The following is a 24,378-nucleotide window of genomic DNA, read 5'->3' on the forward strand; positions in this document are numbered from 1 at the left end:
GGTACTATTTTGAAATGCTGAAAATAGAGTTGTAGTTTTAAGGTCCTATTTCAACATGATAGGAGCTGGCTTTGATAACAGAGTTTAGTCTTGATCATATCAAAACTTATCGGAATATGACAAAACTTTATGAGAGTCCTTCGGGCATCCCAAAATACCATTTTCATGCCTGTTGAAAACGTTTATGTACTCTTTCCAATGTTGCCTAGTTTTAGGCGTAATTTGTGATGTTCCCATGGTCTGGTGGTGTCTTGGATACCGACAAGACCAAGTTGTTACTGGCTCTCTCCTTATGCGAATCGGGAATACAAGTACATCAAAAATGATGTATAATTGTATGATCCAAGACAAATTTAATAGCCACAAGGTTGTCCCAAGCAACATCAGAGTTGAGCACAGATGAAGTTGATCTATGGCTTTGATATATATATATATATATATATATATATATATATATATATATATATATATATATATATATATATATATATATATATATATATATATATATATGGAAAAAGTTTATATAAGGTTGCAACCTTAAAATTTAGAAATAAAGATGCACCTAAAAAATCCATCAGAAAATGTTGTTTTAATGTTGCAAAACCCTTTAATTGATCATCTCGACATCGAGATGTGGGAATATGAAAGAACAATATTATGAAATCTAGAAATAGTGTTTCTTACAACATATTATCCAAAATGTTCATTTTCAAGACTTTCATATGTTTATAGATCTACTTGATTTTACTCATTTTTTGAGTTTAAAATTTTATAATTAGATATGAAAATAAATTTTTAGATAATCCTAAGAATGTTTTACATCAAAATTCTATGTTATGATAAAATTTGGAGGTATGCCTTAATTGGATTGTTGTAGGTTGCAACCTTATAGAAATCACACCCTATATATATATATATATATATGTGCGTGTGTGTGTGCACGCACATGCGTGTGCGTGTGTTTAATATACAAATATGTATATTCAATATCAAACTTTGTTTGTACACAAACAAAACAAGGGATGATGACAAGAATAGGAAGATATTGTGGACGCCCACACTACACTCCTTCTTATCATAAATATGATATGTTACACCAACCCTTTCCATATACATTGTTTATAATATAGACTTTCCACAATAGTCATATTCATAATATATGCTTCCATAGCATGAACTGAGTTCCTTATATTGCATATCATGAATTGTTTGTGATAGAATCTTGGAATATCTGCAGATAACTCTCTATATATTGATGTATTAAAGAATATACAAGACCGGTATAAATATACAGCCAATTACAGTTATGGATAGATACTTATCATACATATCAAGGACACTTAATCTTATCATATATATACAAAGATACCTAATCTTATCAAGAGATATATATTTATACAGATACATATTCATACAGATATGTATCCATACGATAGATATCCATGCGTACCTAATTTCTTCACTTTTTGCCACTATAAGTTTATGTTCATACTATGCATTGCTATCTCAAGGAACAAGATTCCATGAAATTATGTTATCGTGACTATATAGAGAAAAAACCTCGATGCATACTACAACAATTATTAGTTGTGCCTTGATCTTGATGACCCAGTGTCAGACCCGAACTGAGATCGCTCCCTCGAAAAACTGCGGTAGGCGCATAGATAGGTGACCAACAGTGAGGGAGATTTTGTGCGGCAAGAGGTTCAGAGGCCTACCTCGTTGCAGTTTGGATTCATGGACACACTCGAGCTCTTGGTAGCCCTCTTATATCAGACAACGAAAGCCCCCTACCTCTCGGCTCGGTCTCACCTTAGTTCCATTGTCTTATGTTGCGCCTTGATATACACGTGTGAGATGGCTAAACTGTGGATAGATAACCTTAATGTGTCCTAGGTATCGACATTTATGGGGCAAGTGGTGGGGTTGGTTGGCAAAGAAGAAGAAGAAGAAAGAGAGAAGAAGAAGAAAGCATAGTCATTGAGCAATTCGATAGCCTTCTGAAGCCACCTCCTCTAGGAGGTAGCTACGGTAGTACAGGAAGGAACCGAACCAGAGTTAGAATGCCCCGGAAGATGCTTTGAGGATCGAATACTGTGGGTCAAGTCCAAGCAGGATGAACCTCATCAGAGCCTGCTAATAGCTAAATGCATACAGAAGAAGAAAAGGAAAAAGTGGGGTATAAGGAGAGAGAACTAAGAAAGAGTTTAGAAGGGAAAAGGCGTAGAATAAGAAGAAGAAGATATAATGTAAAGAAGAGAGAGAAAGAGAGAGAGGGAGTGAGAGAGAGAGAGAGGATGAGGGTGAGAAGTCTACAAACATTGTGGGTGCAAAGAAGGATGATGCACCAGAGGATGCTTTTAGGATCTGATACTGTGAGACAAGCCCAAGCAGGATGAACCTCGGTAGAACCTTCCCAAAGTGGCTTAGGTGAGAAGAAAGGGATAAGAGATCAAGGATAGTACCCCGGGGGAACCTTTTTGGACCTGGTATTGTGGGACAAGCTCAGACAGAAAGAACCTCAGCAGAGCCTTCTCGAGGTGGCTTAGGTAAGAAGAGAAGGTAAGAGGTGAGAAGAGAGAAAGAAAAAAGGCCGGGAGGGGGCTGGAGGGTTTAGAGAGAGAGAGAGAAAGAGCAAGAGAAAGATATTGAAAGAAAGGGTGAGATTTGAGAGTTGGGAGTTTGAAAGAGAAAACAGAATTGGAAAGTAAGAGATTTTGAGACAGAGAAGAGAATTTAAGGGAAGATTTGAGAGTTTGAAAGAAGATTCAAGGTTTAAGAGGTTGAAGAGAGGTCGAGATTTAGGAAGTTCGAGAGAGAAAGAGGGAGTGGGGAGAAAGAGAGAGTTTGAGGGAGTTTAAAGAAATTGAGAGTAGAGAGATTAGAAAGAGTTTTGAGAGGGTAAAGGGAATTCGAGAATAAGGAATTTTAGGAGAGAGAAGAGAATTTTAGAGTAGAAGAGTGACAGAGAGAATTTAGATAGTTTGAGAGAGGGTTGATAGTAAGAGAGAAAGTAGAAGAATGAGCTTTTGAGAGTAAGAAAGTAAGAGTTTAGAGGTTAAGAGAGAATTTTGAGATAATGATAGGGTCGAAAGAGTTTTGAAAATGGAAGAGTGAAAGAGAGTCTTGAGAGAAATTTGAGAGTTTTAGAAAGAATTTAAGAAATATTTGAGAGAAAGAGAGATTTAGAGAATTTGACAGAGTTTGAGAGAAAAAGTGAGTTTGAGAGAATGAGAGTTAAGATAGTTTGAACTTAGGGTATTTGAGAGCTTAGAAGATGTAAGTTTTAGAGAGGATTTTAAAAGTGAGAGAGATTTAAAAGGGTGAGAGAGAGAAAGAGAGCTTGAGACTGAGACAGTTTGAAAGTCAGCGAGTGAGAGAGTTTGAGAGAAATTTGAGAGTTTTACAGAGAATTTAAAAGAATTAAGAGTTTAAGAAAGAGTTCGGGAGTCTAAGAAGGAAAGAAGGATTTAAAAGATTAAGAGAAAATGAGAATTTGAGAGATTTAGGGATTAGAAGAGTTTGAGAATTTAGAGAGAGAGTTTAAGATTGATAGAGTTTGAAAAGTTAGAGAGTGAAGTTTGAGAGTGACATAGAGAGTTTTAGAGAGAGTTGAGAATTAGAGAGTTTAAGAGGGATTGAGGGATAAACAGAGATGTTGAAAGAGATCGAGAGAGAGAGAGAGAGGGAGAGAGAGAACAAAGAGACGAGGGAGAGATAGATACATGAGACGGGGAGGGGCGAAGAAGCAGAGAGAGTGGGATCCGGGCAGAGAGAGGGAGAGAGAGCAAGGAAAAAGGAGGGAGAGGGAGAAACAACTGCCGGCCCGGGAGAAGGAAGAGAGGAGAGGAAGAACGAAGGAGAAGGGGAGACAGGAAGACGGGAGAGTTGAGCCGGCCGTTGGGCCGCCACCTCGAAGAGGGAAAGTTGAGCCGGCGGTTGGCCTGCCACCCCGGAGAGGGAGAGAGAGAGAGAGAAAAGAGTAAGGGGGGAAAGAGGGAGACAGAAGAGTTGGGCCGGCCCAGAGAGGGGGAGAGAGAGACGAGTAATGAGAGTAGAGAGGGAAGTGAGATAGACCACTGACTCGGAGGGAGGGAGAGAAGGAGAAAGAAGTGGGGAAGAGAGTGAGGGAGGGAGAGTTTAAGAGAGAATGAGAGTTTAAGGGAGAGAGATTAAAAGACAGACGGATATTTAGAGGGAAGGATTAAAAGATATATATATATATATATATATATATATATATATATATATATATATATATATATATATATATATATATATATATATATATATATATATATATATATATATATATATATATATATATATGAAATTAAGACAGAGAGAGAGAGATTAAGAGAGAAATAGAGATTAAGGGAGAGAGATTAAAAAAAAGATAGAGATTTAGAGAGAGAAGAGAAGAGAAGAGACAGACAATGTACCTAGCAATGAACTAGTTGCTCGAACTCCAGTGCTAGGTCCAGGTTGCCTTGGGTGCTCCTTGAGAGGCTTGGACTTTGAGGTTAAGGGATAGGCCAAGTAGGCTAAATGGGTGTGTGCTTAGGTTGGCTAGGGAGTATGGGAGTTTGGGTTAAAAAAAAAGGGGGGGATGTAGAGTTTAGATGGGCTAAGAGATATGGAGGTTAAGTGGGGACTATAGTCCAAGGCTTATGAATTTTGTGGTTTGGGGAGAAAGGAACTAAGTGGGGTTATGGACTATGGACTAGGGTGGAGTATGGGGTTGGTGATCTAGTGACTATGGGAGTTGGTATGGACCATGGTCAAGAGCTTGAGGTTGGTGGTCTAGGGGTAAACTCTCAAGGGGCACAAATATTTTCTCTCATCTCTCTCAAGTAAAAAGGGTAAGGGCACACACAAGAAAACAAGTTCAAATTCACTCATTTCCAATAATATTTCCAACTTAGTGAGCTTAGGGTTACAAATGAACATAAAGTGCTTATATATGAGCCCCCTCAAATATCGGTGGATTCTCAAAACAAACCAAAATTATTGAAAAATACAAATAAAGTGATTTAATCAATTAATCCTTTTTTCTAAAAAAAGTGACCATTTTACCCTTAACAACAAATTTGGTAATGACAAAACCATTCCTCCAAAATGAGCCTTTCGCCATAGCCATGCGTTGGGCCCTTTTTTGACTCCTTCTGACACCTTTCCGAGTGAATAAACACTATAGGGGTGTCAAGCTCGTCGAGATGGTCGTTTTGACATCCATTAATAAGCTTGAATTGGATGTTTGACCACATTTCGAAATTCCAGGCAAAACACATAAACTTGATTTTTTTTCTTGATTCGAGGCCTTTTTTTTGCCATTATTTTTTTCACAAATTATTGTAATCATTTTGGGATGAAAACCCCGCGATTTGGTGGCCATTTGATCACTTTAGTAATTTTGAAGGTCGTCAAAAACTGGAATTCTGGCACCAAAAATGTGCTTTCTTTCTAGCCTTCATATGATGCCTTCCCGACCTCCATTTCGAGTTTGTGAGTACTCAAGAGGAAGCCCTTCGAGTCATGGTCGCAATGGACCTATTCTTGAAGTCATTGGTGCCCAAAATCTAGAGTTATGACCCCTTGAGTGAGCACACATGTTTCTGGAAATTGCTGCATTTTTTACCATTTTCTTGTGATTTTCTTTCTTCGATTTCTTCGTGCTCGGACCATCTCATGGTACATGCCACCCATAAAGATCTCGGTGAGAGGAAGAATATATCTGAATTTGGGGTTCATTGGGTTTAAAATGAGGGAGAACCATTACTTGCAAGTTTGTCCCCTTTTTGGTGAAGCATAGTTACTAAATATAGTAACTGGTTCAAATGGCTCAAGTGAATAGTAAAAATATTGTCTTTTATGTAAAGTGTGACCTAAAAAGGTTGGATTCGCTGAAATTTAGTGTGGAAACTGTTTTCAGCCTTCCGGATTCAATGGTGGAATCATTGGAGGTCTCTATAGTAGGTTTCCCCAAATGTGGTGTACTGTTAGAAACTAGAAATCTGCTATTTTTGGGCATCAGAACCTAAGAGGGTTAGATAGCATCAAAATTTGGCATGGTAGTTGTTCTTAACCTCCCAAGTCTATTAGAGTAGGTTCCCAATTGTCGTGTACCGTAAGTCATTGAAAACCTGCCATTTTTGGGCAACAGGACCTAGGAGGGTCAGATTGCACTAAAAATTGGCATGGTGATTGTTGTTAACCTTTCAAGTCCATTGGCGATGGTTCCATGGTCATTGGGAGCCTTTGGAGTAAAGTCCTAGTTATGGTGCACCGTAGACATGTTAGGAGCTTGGGCTGAAAACTTATTTCTACTTACTTTCTCCAATTTGCATCGAAATTCAACAAAACTTGAAGGGAACTCTTGTAATGTCGTGGGGAACTCATATGATTAATTTGGGGCCAATCTGGTGTCATCATCAAGGATTTTCAGAATGAGGCTTATTTGATCAGGTTTTCTACGGTCTACATGCATTTTGGTACATGCGACCTTAACTTGCCATTGGCTTTTCTTTTATTTGCATCGAGCATGCAAGTGTGTCAAAAATACCATTAATAAAAATCACTATGCAATTTGAGGTTAGAGTTTAAGATGTTAAATAGTTGTCAAAGCCTCAAACTAATGATGGCCATATCTACTAGGAAAAGTGTTGGTATATAATCCTCATGATACATATGCTAAAATGGTGCACAAGAATGGTTCAGATTACAAGCGACGAAAATGATGGCATGTGGCATTTCAATTTTTATTTTTTATACTTATTGGATTCATATAAATTATGAAGGTCTGTGCACCATGCATAAGCGCACCTAAAAATATATAAAACAATTAATTCAAAAGAATAAAATGCCTGAAATATTATTGAATGTTTCAAGATTGTTTTGGTTGATTTATTTGCACAAATTATAAATTCTTATAGTGTTCAGGTACCCCTAATATAGTGGTGTATGCTCCCAAGTCTAATTTGTATCAAACTGAAACATGTCTTGCAAATCATGGCAGTCTATTTAAGTATTTTCTTTAATTATAATATTGACATGGTTTTTATGACTCCATGTAGAAATGGGTCACCTCTTAAAAATATATTTTTGAGATGGATTTTGGATTTAATTTTTAAGAATATGTAATCTCTAACATGGAGATCATAAATATGAAAAATAAATAAATATAGAAAATTAGAAATAATAATTCTATTAATAAAACATTTGGACTGCTAGTTCCAATTGTTTTTAGATGCACAACCTATTTGCATTCATCTTTAAGATGGACGCTTTGTATCTCAGGGACCGTAAATGTAGAAATGCGATCCCTGCCGTGTGAAACAATTTTCCTTATAATATTCATGCTTATAGACCGAGTTCAAGCATCTCATCGTGTGGATGCAGTTACTTTTCTTTTAGTAAAATATAAACAAACCCTAATGGACAAGGTTTCTATGCGGCCAGCCCGCATATTGTAGAAATGCGGGCTTGGCAATAAATATAATTTGATGTTAATTTTTACATAATATATAATCTTTAAAATGGGGATCATGAATATGAAAAAAAAAAAAAAAAAATTAAATTAAATTAACTAATTATATGATGAAAACATTTGGACCGTTCGTTATAATTGTTTTTAATATTTGCCTCCATTTTTAAGATGGATGTTTTATACCTCTTGACCGCATATGATAGAAATACGGTCCAGCCCCGCATGAAACAATTTTCAAGAAACAATTTTCAAACACTAAAATGGTTGAGAAATCCTTGATTGATAGCAAAATGCCAAACTAAATGGTTGTCTTCTCTTTCATAATGTTGTGAATGCTTTAAATGCTGTCATCATCAGATGGAGTGTGCAGCTCATCCAATTCCACGGAATAAAACGTGTGGCTATAATCAAGCTCAACTACAGAATATCACCTCCCTCATCCCTCTCCTGGACCACACATTCAATATGTCACCTTCCCCTCCCGGTCCCTCCTTTTTTTGTGTCAAACTATAAGGAAGATAGTATCTACTTGCTTCCTGAGATAAATAAGATACTTAGAAAGGAAAATTTTTATCTAAATATTTGGGGTACATATAAATCACCGTATGATTATTTATTCCAAAAAAAAAATTTGGATTTTGAGTTGTTTAATGCTTATATTCCATAATTAAATGTTTAAACTTACAGGATTATTGAAGTAGTCTAGATGATTGCGCTTAAATTATTTGGAGCAGTAGTCGAGATGATTGCGCTTGATTATTTGGAGCGGTCGGATTGGGGTCGCAAGAAGAAGAAATTTTAAAAGAATGATTTTATTCAAATTTCTCTTATAGTTTGTTTTATTTAATTTTCTTAGTGCCTTTTTTTAGAGTGACAGTCCCATTCTTAGTTTCAAGAAGTGTTTACCCTATTGATAGGAAGAATAAGTTCGTCCGTACTTTTCGGCGTTGAGTTGCTTTTAAAGCGAGTTATCTTTTTAGAAGACTTGCCATTGGAGGATAAAAAAATATGTATTTAGTCGGAGTAATGCATATATGGTGCAGATTAAAATCGGATGGATTCGATATTTTTCATTCTTTTCAAATTTTGAAGACTTAATTATTTTTTTATTTTATTATGAGTATAGTTTTTTATTTTTTTATTACGTAGGATTAGAGTTACATTTCCTTTTTTTTTTTTTATGAGAAAGCTTGTCTTAGGTTTAGTAAAAACATAAGCGTTACATTTTAACTTTTGTTTATAGGAAAACTTAATTTTGTTCCTTGATCTTATCTTTTAAGATAGTAAGGTAGTTATCTTTTATATTGTATATGTTATGTTTAGAAAGGAGGAGAGTAGTGCTTACAGGAAAGGAAGATTATCTTCAGTTTTTTAGGAAGTACATTTTGTTTTTTATTTTGAATTAATTGGTATCTTGGGTTATCTTTAGTTTTTTAGGAAGTACATTTTGTTTTTGTATTTTGAATTAATTGGTATATTGGATAAGGGGATGAGCGTGTAAAGCCATCCATTAAGGAAGGAGGGACTACGTTTTTGAAAGTGAATTTTTGGGAAGCATGGAGGAAGAAATAAAAAGGGGTTTGGACGTGTAATGTAATGCTAATGAATTTTTATTAAATAACAAAAGTTTTTTTTTTGTAGAGAGAGAAGCTTTTCTTGTCGGTATTTTTTCTTCTTTTGTGCTTGTAGGCCCATAGTCAAATACTCGGATCTGTACGTTTGTTCCCTCTGTTTATGATTTTCTTCTCGATTTTTATTTATTTATCTAAAACAAGGTTATTTTCCCGGGTGTTTAGCAGCCAATAATTTTCAACTGTGTCAATATCTTTTGATGCGGCAAGGAAAAGAATCGTTTAGAGATGAGAAGGTTAAAAGAATAGAAGGCCTCATTATAATGGTTTTTTTTTATTTTTTGGGCTTTTGGAAATGAATAAGAAGGTAGTTTTTTTTACGAAGCGTGTAGAGAATATGTATGTGTGACAACCCTAATTTTTTGAAAACTGAATATATATATATATATATATATATATATATATATATATATATATATATATATATATATATATATATATATATATATCTATATATATAGGAAAAGATGGACTAAGCCCACTAGTTTATATGAACATATGAGCCCAACAGCCCAAATTGAATTTGGGCTGATCTAACGATCACGGATGTCTGGTAGTTGTTGAATTTTATTTATTTTTTTAAAAATTTAAATTACTTAAAATTTTAGGTGTGTGTTCTTCTCATCAAGGTGCACCTAATAAAAATATAAAAACAATTATTCATGAAGAACAAAATGACCAAAGTACCCCCCGAAATTTTCAGGGGTATTTTGGTCAATTTATTTCATGTAAAATATATTTCTTATATTTTTTAAAGATTCACTTATTTTTTATGAACACACGCCTAAAATTTCAAGTAATTTAGATTTGTAGAAAAAAAATCTAAAATTCAAACACTATCAGACATTTGTGATCGTCAGATCGGCCTAAAATCATTTCGAGACGTTAAACTCATATGTTCATATGAGCTAGTGGGCTAATCCTATATTATATATATATATATATATATATATATATATATATATATATATATATATATATAGTAATAATAAAATAAAATAAAATACTTACATAAAGAAATGATTTTGAGTGATGGTTCATTGGGTTAGAAATTAACCAAAAAAAAAAAAAAAGGAAGGACAAACATGTGTCAAGTGGAAGAGTGTCATCCCTCACTTTAAAATATCCTCCCCTTCATGAGCTAATCATCAAGCTCATCAAATTTTCCATCTCTCTCTAGGTAAGTTCTCTTTCTCTATCTTATTCCAATTATTTTTCTCTCTCCCTCATGATATTCTTATGAAGTACTATTCTCTCCAAATGATATTGTTATTGTAATAGTATTCTGATATAATAATATCATGATTCTCATAATGATGATATTCTTTTAAAAATAGTATTTTCTTTCACTCAAGTATTATTCTCTCATAATAATATTATGATTTTAATAATATTCTCATAATAATGATACTTTTAGAAAAATAGTATTTTTTCACTTATAATATTCTCATTATTTTATCATAACGATATTATGATAAGGATGATATTCCTATAAAAATAGTATATGAAATTTGTAGTGATAACGGACCTATATGATACAATATTGTCTATAATGTCACACCATATTCATATAAATTTGGATACCATATTCATATAATTAATGTCATATGGATATTATACCACTTGTATAATGAAGATTAGTTGCTATAACAGTCCTCATTGATCTATATTATAGTATTCACATATCTCACCTATATCTCAGATGTTACATATATATGTTATTCGGCTATATACTATATCATGTCACTTATCCAGTTTATTACTTCCACAGAAAAAATTCACTTTTATAGTATGAGAAATATGATGTGTAATATCACACTGTTACACATTATAATATAAATCTGGACTATACCATACAATTTTAATTTGTCTTTTATGTTATCATACCATATTTTTTTAATGACTATTATATCCATAATTATAACAGTCACATAAAAATATTATTATTCTCATGATGATTTTCATAAAAACAATATTATTCTCATAATAATGTTTACATAAAAGAAATTATATCTTTCTATCCTCATGACGGTTCTTCTCTCTCTCTCTCATAGGCATATAATATTTCTGTCTCTTATATAGACATATTTTTATGCTCCTTTTCCCATAGAAACTCATTTGGTTTCTCTTCTCATACCTTAAGCTAAACACCCTGGATTCCGGTTCTACTCCGACAAAAATTATAACACATTCATCTTAGAGTGACATATATGTAAGTGACTTCATTTTCTTGTAAAATAATTATTTGAAAAACATATTTTTGCATTTAATTGTAATATCTCTAATACCATAAGTTTTACGTATTCATGTATTTAATTGTAATATTTCCAACATAAATTTTAGATATTGTAAGTATTATGTACAAATGGCCTTACTTTTCCTGAAAAACAGCTGTTTTAAAAAATTTGGGTTTTGGTGCTATAAGCTTTACATGTTTATGTAACATGATTATTTGAAAATTTATATCTCCATATTTAATAAATTTGTGATATTTCCATCTATTGTTAAGAATTTTAGATGGTTGAAAATTTGACTCTGGATTTCCATAAGGATTCTTCTATTAAGAATAAACTGCTTATCTTGTTATATCCCAAAAATGTCTCTCAGAACTGCTACCTTTCTAAAACCATAGCCAAAAATATTTGACTGATTATTAATGAAAATACAAGTGAAAAGTGATTGCTAAAAATTACTTCATGTGAATTCATGGTAATGATTTCAATGATATTTTGAATAAACGATATTATTGTTTCTTGATATTTAGCGGTGTATGTTATATTGATATATGACATGCTATTGACATAATAATATCTCTTGAATTTATATACATGATAATATGACATAATGATGTCCCTTGTTATTATATATATAACATTGACATGTTGATGTCTCTTGTGATTACATATAAGACATGCTTTTGAAAAGATATGTATGCATGGTGATATGCTTTTGTTATATGATTGATATATGATAACATGCTTCTAATAAGATATTTGCACATAGATACATGCTTCTGTTATAATTTGAGGAGATAATTGTGGTGGCAACTGTGATTTATCTTTGCTCTCTATGATAAGATGAGAGTTAGGAGTGTATATGTTTGGGAGGTCACATCCCCAAAATTTATGTGAGCCACTACTCATTGGAACCCCTTTGGTAGTGTAGAGCTATCTCGCCAGAAGGCAAATAAGAGGGTCGTGCCTTGCAAGGCCAGTGCCTATCAAAAGCACAAAAGCGCACTAGGGTTGTGTGTGTGTGTGAAGTAATACACAACGGATTCACTCATTGATAGTACCTCTCTCCTGATTATAATGGTAGAGGTTCTAAATATCAGGATTTGATTGGCCCAATGGGTAGGACTTCTACTTTAAGAGTTAGTTTGGCATCAGAATAATAGGTTTAGGATTCTTAGGAAATCTGAATGGAAATACACTCTAAGTCATACTTATTACGTTATCAAGATCCCGTGTAACTAGAGCTAGCATGGAAGGAATTTATAGAACCTTACAAAATACAGTTGTTCTTATGCAGCATCAGATCAAGAATTATAATCTACCCAAGACGTCAGTTATAGAGAATAAGTTGACTCATCTGATACGTCGATGAGATATGAGTAGACCTATCCAATACGCCAGTAGAGATTAAGTGGACCCATCCAGGAGGCTGGTGGGGTATATAGATGACTTACTTGAGACATTAGTAAGGTACTTTGTAAAATCCTTTGGATCATGTTAAACTGAACATTTATGTTGAAAGATTTATATATGCACTTCCTCATACTGGTTCAATATGCATTCAAATCTTCTAAAGTATGTTGAATTATGTGTTTTTGAATTTAAAACTATTATCCATATATATTCTTCCTCATAGTTTTTTTAATATACATTATTTTAGAAAATATTTATATTTTCCAACCATGATTTTATATTAGGATTATGATGGTCACTTACTCAATAGCCAAACTTATCAAACTATTGTGAATTCTTTTCAAAGTAATTACAGATGTATTGTTCGTATATACAACATGAGTAGTTTGGAAGAAGTTTGTACTCATGAATAAATCCTCCTTTGTAACTTTTGTTCTATCAAAGTTGTATATATATAAGTTGTGAATAAACTTTGTACAAATCTGAAAGTTCTTGAATGGAAAATTTGTTTTGGTACAATACACAGTAAAAATTTCAAATTTGTTTTGTTCTTTAAGAATCGACTGTCACATCTCAAGAATTTTAGTGTTATAAGACTTGGGGTGTGACAGTGTGTGTGTGTGTTTGAGAGAGAGAGTGTGTGGCCCTTTTATGGGTTTTCTTTTTCTTTTTCCTCGTGTGATTATGGGTTCGTGGTGTAGGACTCGGATCCTCTCATTTACATTATCTTCTTGCTGATTTCTTCTTTTCTTCTTTTTTTTTTTCTTTAAAATGTGGTTGTTTTGCTGGTTATTTGAGATCGGTAATTTTCAACTACATTAGGTGGTATCAAAGTGTCAGTTAATTCTTGTGGATCATGGTACTCATTGACAAGGCATCATGGCTCATGGATAAGCTCGACAGTCAAGTACTGGGAATGAGCCGATCAAGCGAGAGCAAGACCTATAGGACATAGAGATTGAAAATTTTATAAGGCAGGTAGAGAAGATGATCTAGTGCTTGTCATAAAATCCGGCCCCAATACACTACGATAACGGTAGTGAATTGGACGATGTTTTCAAGAACCCGTTCTATGTGTATGCTCTGCATTGGGAGCCTCAAGTTTGAAAGAGCAGATCTTGGGATCTAGGTTTTAAAGTCAATCTACAGGAGTTCACGATGGGATTGCATGTGGAAGAATTTATTGATTTGGACTGATACTATAGATCGCATCTTCGAATACAAGAATATGACCGATGATAGGAAGGTTAAACTTGTGGCCATTAAGTTTAAGGGTCATACATCAACATGGTGGGAACAATTGAAAAGGTTTAGGAAAGACAGGGAAAATTGAAGATCATTGATGGGGAAAAGATGAAGAAAAAGTTGAGGGAATAGTTCTTGCCCTTTAACTACACCCAAACAATGTTTCAGCAACTTCATACCCTTTGGGAAGCAGGGTGGTTCGTTGATGATTATACTGAGGAATTCCATCAATTAGTTGTGCGAAACAACTTGTTTACAATTGAAGAGCAACTAATTACTCGATACATAGCGGGACTGTGTCAATCAATTCAGGATGTCCTAAGTTTATACTCTTTATGAACTATTTCAGAAGCTTATCAACGTGCATTGATAGTAGAAAAACAATAGTCTAGGAGAACGACTAAAGCAGCCACAAGAGGAGATTCGAGTCTCTAAACTAGCCAATTTCAAAATAGTGGTGCAAGGTCTGAAGATGTACCATCTAGGGGCTGCAGGGATGCCACTATAGTACATATTAATCACCCAAATATTGTTGGTTCAGGTGCTAGAGTTAAGGGCAGCAGCTCAACTCTAGGTTGTTTTGAGTGCAGTGAGGTGGGCCACGAGGTGGGAGATTCTGGCAAGCTGAATAATTGTTAAGATAAAATCAAGAAACTCATGATTGGGGAAGAGAATCTAGATGATGCTGATTAGTATGACAATGATCAAGTTTATGATCAAGAGCCAGATGAGGATGATCTTGTCTATAGAGATGTTGGAGAGTCTTTAGTTATTCGAAAGAGATTACAAACGCCCAAGCAAAACCCAAGAGGACTGGTTGAGAACCAATATTTTTCACACCACTTATACCATTGACAACAAGGTGTGCAATTGTATTATTGATAGTGGGAGTTATGAGAATGTAATCTCACAAGAAGCGGTCATAGAGCTCAAGCTTGGCATCGAGAACCATCATCAATCATACAAGCTCATTTGGTTCATAAAGGTCAATGATGTACGAGTATATAGTAGATGTCATGTTTGTCTTTCTATTGGAAATAAATATTTTAATGATATGTGGTGTGATGTGTTTACCATTGATGCTTGTCATCTATTATTGGGTAGACCATAGCAAAATGACCATAGAGCTATGCATGATAGGAAGAGGAACACACATACGAACAAGCCTGCATACGCATGATTCCTAAAGAGTACGTGGAATTTAAGTGATAGGTTATGGAACTACTTGAAAAGTATTTTATTCGAGTTAGTATGAGTCCATTTCACTGCTTGCTCTATTGACACCAAAGAAAGATGGTAGTTCGTGAAGGTGTGTGGATAATAGGGCCATAAACAAGATCATTGTAAAATATTGTGTCCCTATTCCAAGATTGGATGACATGTTGGACCAACTTTCTGGTGCCAAGGTCTTTTCTAAAGTGGACCTAAAGAGTGGTTATCTTCAAATATAAATTAGGCTTGAGGATGAGTGAAAAACAACTTTTAAAACACAACATGAATTATTTGAGTGGTTGGCTAGGTCCTTTGGATTGTAAAATGCTCCTAGTACCTTTATAAGAATAATGAACTATGTTCTCAGATCCTTTACTAGCAATTGTGTTGTCGTATACTTTGATGATATAAATTAATAGCCCTTCGTTTGAAACTCTTATGGAACACCTCAAGGATGTTCTTGAAACTCTAAGGCAAGAGAAACTATATGTTAATATTAAGAAATGCAACTTCATGACAGAAAGTGTGGTAAATTTGGGGTATGTTGTTTCGTTTGAAAGGGTAAACATAGATCAGTTCAAAGTGAATGCTATACTTGAGTGGCCTACTCTGTGCAACATAAATGTTGTCCGTCGTTTTCATGGTTTGGCATCTTTTTATAAACGTTTCATCAGGAATTTCAGTACACTTATTTCACTAATTACATATTGTTTGAAAATGCATAAATTTTTGTAGGCTCCAGAAGTTGAGCAGGGTTTCCAGTTTGATAAAGAAGAAAATGCTATAAGAACCTGTATTGGCTTTACCATACTTTGATAAAAATTTTGAAGTTGATTGTGATGCATTAGGATTTGGTATTGGCGATGGGTGAAGCCAGGAAGGAAAATCAATGGCATTCTATAATGAAAAGCTCAATGGGTCCAAGGTTAATTATTCTACTTAGGATAGTCGAGTTTAAGTCATTGTGCAAGCACTGAGGAATCAGAGATATTATTTGGTGTAGAGAGAGTTTATTCTTTACTCAGATCACAAAGCTCTTAAATACATCAATGGCCAGCAAAAATTCAACAAAAGGCATGTTAAATGGGTATCTTACTTACAAGAGTTTACTTTCTCCTTAAAACATAAAGCATGTGTTTATAACCAGAGAGCTGATGCTTTGAGTAGGAGAGCCACATTACTTAGGCTTTGAGATATTCAAGGAGTTGTACTAAGATGATCCCTAAATTTAGAGCAATTATGGATGATGTTTTAGTAGGTAAACGTGATGATTATTGTGTGTATGTTGATTTTCTTTTCAGAGGCCTAAAACTATGTATACTAGAGTATGTACTACAGGAAAAGATCATCAAGGAGTTGCATAGTGAAGGTCATTTTGATTGTCACAAAACCATGGCCTTAGCATTTAATGATTATTTTTTGCCCAAGATGTTGCATGACACTGGGAGATTTGTATACAAATACTATATTTGTCAGGTCTCTAAAGGAACTGTGCAAAATGCTGGACTCTATACTCCATTACCACTACCAAATGTATCTTGTGAGGATGTTCATATGGATTTTGTATTGGATTTACCAAGAAAACATAGGGGTATGGCTTTAGCATTTGTGGTGGTAGACGAATTCTTAAATATGGCACACATTATTACCTGTAGGATAACTACCGATGCTTTTAACATTGCCAAAATCCATTTCAAGGAGATTGTCGTACTGCATAGCATTTTAAAGTCAATCACTTCAGATAGAGATGCAAAATTCATTGGTCATTTCTGAAAATCTCTATGGACGTTGATGATTACTGAATTATGTTTTAACAATGCTATCATCCACAAACTGATGGTCTGGCAGAGTTAGTGCATAAGACCTTGGGAAATTTATTATGCAGTTTGGCAAGAAACAAGTCGAAGCAATAGGATTTGGCTTTATCTCAAGCAGAATTTTCTTTCAACGGGTCCCAGAATCGAACTACTTAGAAAAGACCATTTGAAGTTGTTTATGGACATAATCTAAGTACTGTGCTAGATTTAACTCATATAACTCATGCAGGGAAATTTAGTGATAAGGGAAAAGACTTAGCTGACCAGATCAAACGCATTCATGAGCAGGTTAAGAAGCAGATTGAAACCAGTAATACTAAATACAAGGCAGCTGCAGATAAACAGTTAGTCGCAAGCAAGTGTTTGAAGTTGGAGATTAAATGTGGGTTATTTTGACAAAAGATAGGTGCCCTTCTAGGGAATATATAACAAGCTCAGTAATCAAAAGATTGGGCCATGCGAAATTTTAAAGAAGATCAATGACAATCCCTATCAGTGAAAGCTACCAAGCCATATGAGGACTTCTCAAGATTTCAATGTGAAGCACTAAATTCATTAAGCGAAAGATTCCTCAAGTGATGAGGAGCTTAACTCGATGACGAATTATCTCCAACCAGGAAGGATGATGCAGTCGTAATAATCATGCTTAATTATTTGTAGCGGTGGGATTGGGGTCGCAAGAAAAAAAAAAATGATTTTATTTAAATTTCTCTTAGAGTTCGTTTTATTTAAATTTTCCTAGAGTCCATTTTATTTAGAGTGAGAGTCCCATGTTTAACTTCATTAAGAGTTTATACTATTGTTAGAATTAAAAGTTGGTCGATACTTTTTTGATGTTGAGTTGGTTTTAGGCAAATTTGCCTTTAGAAGATAAAAGTAGGAGTAAAAGATATCCTTTGACATGGCAAGGAAAGGAATCTTTCAAGGCTTGTTTGTTTTTTTGAAAGTATTCTTTCAAATTTTGAAAAAATTCAGCATTTGTTTCACACTTTTCATGAAAGGTTCAGAAACTAATCTTTCAACAAAAGTTCCCATTCTCTTGTTAAAAGTGAAAGAATAAAAGGGGGAGGGAATAAAAACTTAACCTTTCAGAACTTTTTTGTTGATCACTATTCACTATGCATAATATAAACGCATAATATTAATATTATTAATATGATATAATTTAATATAATATTACTATTATATTTATTTTATTAATATAATTTATATTATATAGTATATATTAATTATATATTACATATAAGATATAATATTACTATTTATTTCATATAATATATAAATATCTTTTATTATATTTGATGTTATATATAATACAAATATACATTAATAAAATATATAACATATATTATATTGTATATTATATTATGTTATATATTTATATTTATATGGTTAATATGTATATGTGATCAAACACAGTACCCATAACTTTTTTGACATTCCAACATGTTATCAAACACAGTACCCATAACTTATTTAAACTTTTCATAACAAAACATTCAACTTTCCAGAAGATATCTTTCAAAAACAGAAATGCACCCTTATAGAGAGGAAGTCAAAAGAATAGAAGCCTCATTGTGATGGGGCTTTTTGGCTTTTGTACGTGAAATAGAAAAAAAAATTTCTACAGAGCATGTAGAGAGCGAGAGAGGCATTTTTCTTTTTGCTTTTGTGGGTGCGTGGTGGAGGACTAGAAGTTGCATGTTGGTGCTATCTCCTTACTGTTTTTGTTTTTAGTTTTTTATTTCTCTCTCTAAAACATGGTTGTTTTGTCAGTTATTAACAGTCAGTAATTTTCAGCTACATCAATTATTATTTTTCAAACAGATGCATAGAGCCTTGGATATTGTCCTTTTTCTTTTCCTGCTTTTGTAAATTTTTAAATCCCAAAATTACTCCTAGATTAATTTTCAATAGAGGGAGTAAATGGAGAAAATGTTCCCGCGAGTACGGAACGAAGTATAGAACTTCATTTTTTTACGGCGGCCAAAAGGCCTTTCCACTCATATTAAAAAAAGGAAAAGTTTATATAGAGCCGAGGCTCTGAACAATCAAATTTGAGCCTACCTCAAAACTTTCACTAGAAGATGTTGTTTTGATGCCCAAATATCCTCAAAGTGATCATCTCGACATCAAGATACATGGGCATGAGAAAAAAAATGGATTTCAAGTTTCGAAAATAGTGTATTTTGTAACGCATTTTTTAACTGTCAATTTTCAAGATTTTTAAGTTTTCATAGATCTGTCGATCTACACTATTTTTTAAGCTTTAAACCTTATAAATAAAGATGAAAATGCATTTTAAGGTTATCAAAAAGATTTCCAGTATCGAAACTGCATTTCTCGACACTATTTGAAGGTAGGCTCTAATTTGATTGTTTAGGGCCTAGGCTCTATACAATCTGCACCCTTAAAAAAATAAAAACATTAAATCTTTAACCTCCATAAAACACTCATTCGTGTATGAAACGCAATGCTACCATCGATGTCGACTCTCTCATCTATGATCCACAAATGCCATTCCCCGAATATATTAAGGGTGCGGTTTGTATAGAGCCTATGCTCTAAACAATCAAATTAGAGCCTACCTTCAAATATTGTCAAGTTTCAATATTGAAAATCTTTTTGATAGCCTTGAAGTATATTTTCATCTTTATTTATAAAGTTTAAAGCTTAAAACATAGTGTAAATCAAAAGATATATGAAAGCTTCAAAATCTTGAAAATTGACGGTCCAAAAATGCGTTATAAAATACGCTATTTTCAAAACTTGAAATCCATTTTTTTCTCATGTCTATGCATCTTGATATCGAGATGATGAATTTGAAGATATTTGGACATCAAAACAACCTCTTCTAGTGATATTTTTGAGGTAGTCTTGAATTTAATTTCTTAGAGCCTCAACTCTATAAAAACTTTTCCCATATATTAATAATTGGATCCTTCATAATTTTGAGTGAGCTCCACTTCTCTCATCTTTGGACCATTATCCCTCAGTTTATGTCCTTGTCTCTACAGGATACCCCACATGGGTTATATATAAAGCCTGTTTCCTTCGCATCCCAACTAAAGTAAATGACCCTTTCCTTTGTTGGTAAGGTTTGTGTAGAGCCGAGGTTTTAAACAATCAAATTAGAGCCTACCTTCAAATAGTATCGATAAACGTAGTTTTAATACTGAAAATCGTTGGTTAGCCTTAAAATATATTTCCATCTTTAAAGCTTACAAAATAATGTAGATTGAGCAGATCTATGAAAAGTTGAATAACTTAAAAATTGACGATAAAAAAAATGCATTACAAGATATACTATTTTCAAATTTTAAAATCTTTTTTTTTCTTAAGTCCATATATCTTGATGTCGAGATGATCAATTTGAGGGTATTTAAGCATCGAAATAACCTCTTCTAATGAAATTTTTGAGGTAGGCTTTAATTTAATTGTTTAGAGCCTACGCTCTATATAAACTTTTCCATCATCTTTATTGAGTGGTACTCTTGCCCTTTACGTGTCATCTAATACCACTATCAAGGCAAACGCCCCCCTCCAACGTCATTTTGATATTTCCCCATCTCTTACACGAGGCTCACCGTCGTAACTTTCTCTATATGGTATTTGCCTAAAAAAACTCAAGAGAAAATTATAAATAATAATAATAATAATAATAATAATAAAACCTCCAATGTCCATCCTAATTTTTTCTCTCATTTTTTTTTCAAAACAAACTTTCTATGCAAATACTGTTAAAAGAAAAAAGTTTATTTTTAGATAGAAATGCCCTTCCCATATAAACTTTCTATGCAAATACCTTTAAAAGAAAAAAGTTTATTTTTAGATAGAAATGCCCTTCCCATATATAAAAGCCATTTTGGCCATGACATTGACTTTTGGGCCTAGTAGCATATTGCTGGATCGGACAAGTATCGGACTGCCTTAAAAGAACTGCCACATTGAAACTGAGTACTACCGGATCGTCTTTTACATAATACCGAAGCCCTGAAATCTATGGATCGTACAAGTACCGGACCGCCTTAAGAGAACTGCCACACTGAAACTGAGTGCTACCGGATCATCTTTTACATAGTACCGAAGCGCTGGAATCTAGTAACAACTATTGTCGCACCGCCCCTTGCAACTACCCTTTGCAATTGCCGGATCGCCTTTTGCAATTGTTGGACTGTAATTTACATAGTGTCGGAGCCCTATTGCCGGACTTGAAACAGTTCAGGAGCCCTACTGTAGTGTCGAACCCCTATTACCGGAGAGCACTTCAAACAGTTCAGAAGCTCTACTGTCTGACTACACTTTACACAGTGTCCGAGCCCTATTGTGAACAACATTTACACAGTGTCTAGGCCCCTATTCTAGTGGGATAGAGGGTGCCTATTCTAGTGGGATAGAGAAGAGAGAGCCCTACGACCGCACTTTATACAGTGCCAAGAGACCCTACTACGAACCACATTTATACAGTGTCCAAGTTCAAGATCCTTAATGTACGACCACATTTTTACACAATGTCAAAGCCCTACTGTGAACCTTATTTACCCAGTATCTGGATCCCTATTCTAGTGGAATAGAGCACTTCTACTGTTAAACCCCATTTACACAATATCTGGGCCCCTATTCTAGTGGGATAGAGGGCGCCTATTCTAATGGGATAGAGAAAAGAGAGCGCTGCGGTCCGAACATATTTTACATAGTGCCAGAGCTACTGCCCACCACATCTACATAGTGTCTTGGCCCCTATTCAAAGTGTCAAGGTCCTACTGCCAACCACATTTACACAGTATCTAGTGGGATAGAGGTGAGAGAGGTGTGGGTAATAAAAGTAAGAAGGGAAAGTTTATGCATTTTTTATTTGGTTGGAGGTATATTGTATAAAGCGTATTTTGAGAAAAAACGTAAAAATTAGGTCAGGTAAGTTTCATACCAATTTCACTCTTAAGGGTTTTTTTTTTTTTTATTATTAACAAAAAAAAAAAAAAAAAAACTCTATATATATTTGTACGCCTTCTCTTAATCCCTTTATCCACTACAACAACCACCATCACCATCACCGACTCGAATGGACGCCTTCTCTTCCTCCTTATTCTCCACCTCTCTCTGCCACCATTCACCACCAAGACCGATTCCGGTTCCAACCTGCGTCCGCCTTCCTCCAATCTCAGCTGTTCAAATCCAAGAAAAACCAACATCGCAATATGACGCCAAACCCGAAGCGCCGGCGTCCAACGGGAAGCCATCAATCTTGGAAAAACCAGCCACGGTGACACCACAAGCACGACGCGCCACTCTCCAGCCCCGCGTGAGGCCACGCAGGGCCGAGCGGCCTGTGGGCCAACCATCGCTCGTGAGCACGCTCTGCAACACAATGGATGGCTTCATAACCAGCTTCATTGAGCCCCCTCCCCGCCCCTCTATCGACCCGAAACACGTTTTAGCAGGTAACTTCCACCCTGTTTCGGAGCTTCCTCCGACTCCTTGCCTCGAAATCGAGGGCACCCTCCCCTCTTGCATCAATGGTGCGTATCTACGCAATGGTCCGAACCCTGCGCACCTACCGCGAGGCGCGTACCATCTCTTCGACGGTGATGGCATGGTTCATTGCCTTCGCATTAGCAACGGGCAAGCAACCTACTCAGCCCGATTCGTCAAAACATACAAATATGACCTTGAGCGCAAGGCCTGTGGTGCTGTTTACCCCAATTTCTTTGGAGCCATGTCCGGGATCTCAGGCGTCACGCGTGGCGCTGTGCTTGGGGCTCGCGTGCTTGCAGGGGAGATCGACCTTACGCGTGGCGGCGGCGTTGCAAACACAAGCTTCGCCTTCTTTGGTGGCACACTGTATGCGTTGGGCGAGTCTGACTTGCCTTACGCAATAAGGGTCACTGATCAGGGCGATATCGAAACCATGGGCCGTGAAAACTTTGAAGGCCGACTGGCTCTTGGCATGACTGCTCACCCGAAAACCGATCCCAAAACCAGAGAGACCTTCGCCTTTCGTTATGCTCCGATTCCTCCATTTCTAACCTACTTTCGATTCGACAAAAATGGCTCGAAATTTCCCGACGTGCCGGTGTTTTCAGTGCTGTCGCCGCCATTTATGCACGATTTCACAATAACAGAGAAGTACGCGATTTTCCATGAGAACCAGATCACGATGGACCCAGCGGGGTTTGTGACAGGGGGTGCGCCAGCCGCATCCAACTCGAGCAAGGTCCCACGACTTGGCGTCATGCCCCGTGATTCGTTCAGTGGCGACGTGCGGTGGTTCGACATACCTGGATGCAACTTCTTCCACTTAGTGAATGCCTGGGACGAAGGCCCCAACGCAATCACGATCGTCACGCCAAACACATTCCCTGCGGAACACGCACTGGAGGCCATGCATCTCATCCACTCCTCCGTCGAGATCGTGAGGCTCGATCTGAAAACCGGTGCAGTTACTCGGAGGCCTGTCTCCACCATGAATCTCGAGTTCGGGATCATAAACCAACGATTTGTGGGTCGAAAGAATCGATTCGCATATATGTCGATCGGCGCACCGATGCCTAAGATCAAGGGCGTTGTGAAGCTTGATTTAGAGAGAGAAGGGAAGGGAGAGTGCGTTGTGGCTCAGAGAGTTTATGAGGAGGGCTGGTTTGGGAGTGAGCCGGCGTTCGTGGCCAAGAGACAGAGTGACAGTGAGAGTGAGGACGATGGTTATGTGGTGGCGTTTTTGCATGAGGAGGCCACTGGGGAGGCTCGCTTCGTGGTCATGGACGTGGCATCGTCCGATCTGAAGATCGTGGCCTCAGTGAGGTTGCCCCAGCGTGTGCCCTATGGCTTCCATAGCTGCTTTCTCACTGAGGAGCAGCTCATATCGCAGCGGTCCATCAGTAGCTGACGGATGCTCATCGGGGAAATCTAGGTCGTTGGTTTTGTGCATATGTTGGGACTGATCGATGGTTTAGACCACTGGAGCGATGGAGGTTCTATTTCAGTGGATGCGCACTGTATAGTTACTCTTTTGTGTATTATGATTGGTACTTTGAAATTAAATCAAAATATACGGGTAAATTAATTAAAAAAATTAATATAAGGTTCCAATTTTTTTATTAATCATCTCGACTTTGAGCGGATATGAAAAAAAATAAAAGGAATTTAAGTCATAAAAATAGTGCTTCTAACAAGTTATATAGACCCTCTCTTTTTTAAGATTATTAGGTATTTATATGTCTGCCCCATCTATATTATTTTTATTTTCTAAATTTCATAAGTTAGAGAAAATAAATATTTTGAAGAAATCATAGGATTTCCGACACTAAAATTACATCTCCAAGCAAATTTTAGAGATGTGC

At 35.6% G+C, this 24,378-nt stretch overlaps 1 protein-coding gene across 1 annotated transcript; it reads left to right on the forward strand.

The window, feature by feature from the left end:
- Positions 1-20,751: 20,751 nt before the first annotated feature.
- On the forward strand, positions 20,752-24,176 carry NCED4 (nine-cis-epoxycarotenoid dioxygenase 4). The gene has a single exon (XM_006878541.4). The coding sequence runs from the start codon at positions 22,104-22,106 to the stop codon at positions 23,922-23,924; it is 1,821 nt and encodes a 606-aa protein (XP_006878603.2). The 5' UTR covers positions 20,752-22,103; the 3' UTR covers positions 23,925-24,176.
- The last annotated feature ends 202 nt before the right edge of the window (positions 24,177-24,378 follow it).

The sequence above is a fragment of the Amborella trichopoda genome, chromosome 3, assembly GCF_054954075.1.
Source record: "Amborella trichopoda isolate Santa Cruz 75 chromosome 3, AtrichopodaSantaCruz75HAP2 v2.0, whole genome shotgun sequence".
Taxonomy (NCBI): Eukaryota; Viridiplantae; Streptophyta; class Magnoliopsida; order Amborellales; family Amborellaceae; genus Amborella; species Amborella trichopoda.

Bases quoted from the DNA above. Each gene is read 5' to 3' on its own strand.
- NCED4 (XM_006878541.4), top strand. From the start codon at position 22,104: ATGGACGCCTTCTCTTCCTCCTTATTCTCCACCTCTCTCTGCCACCAT.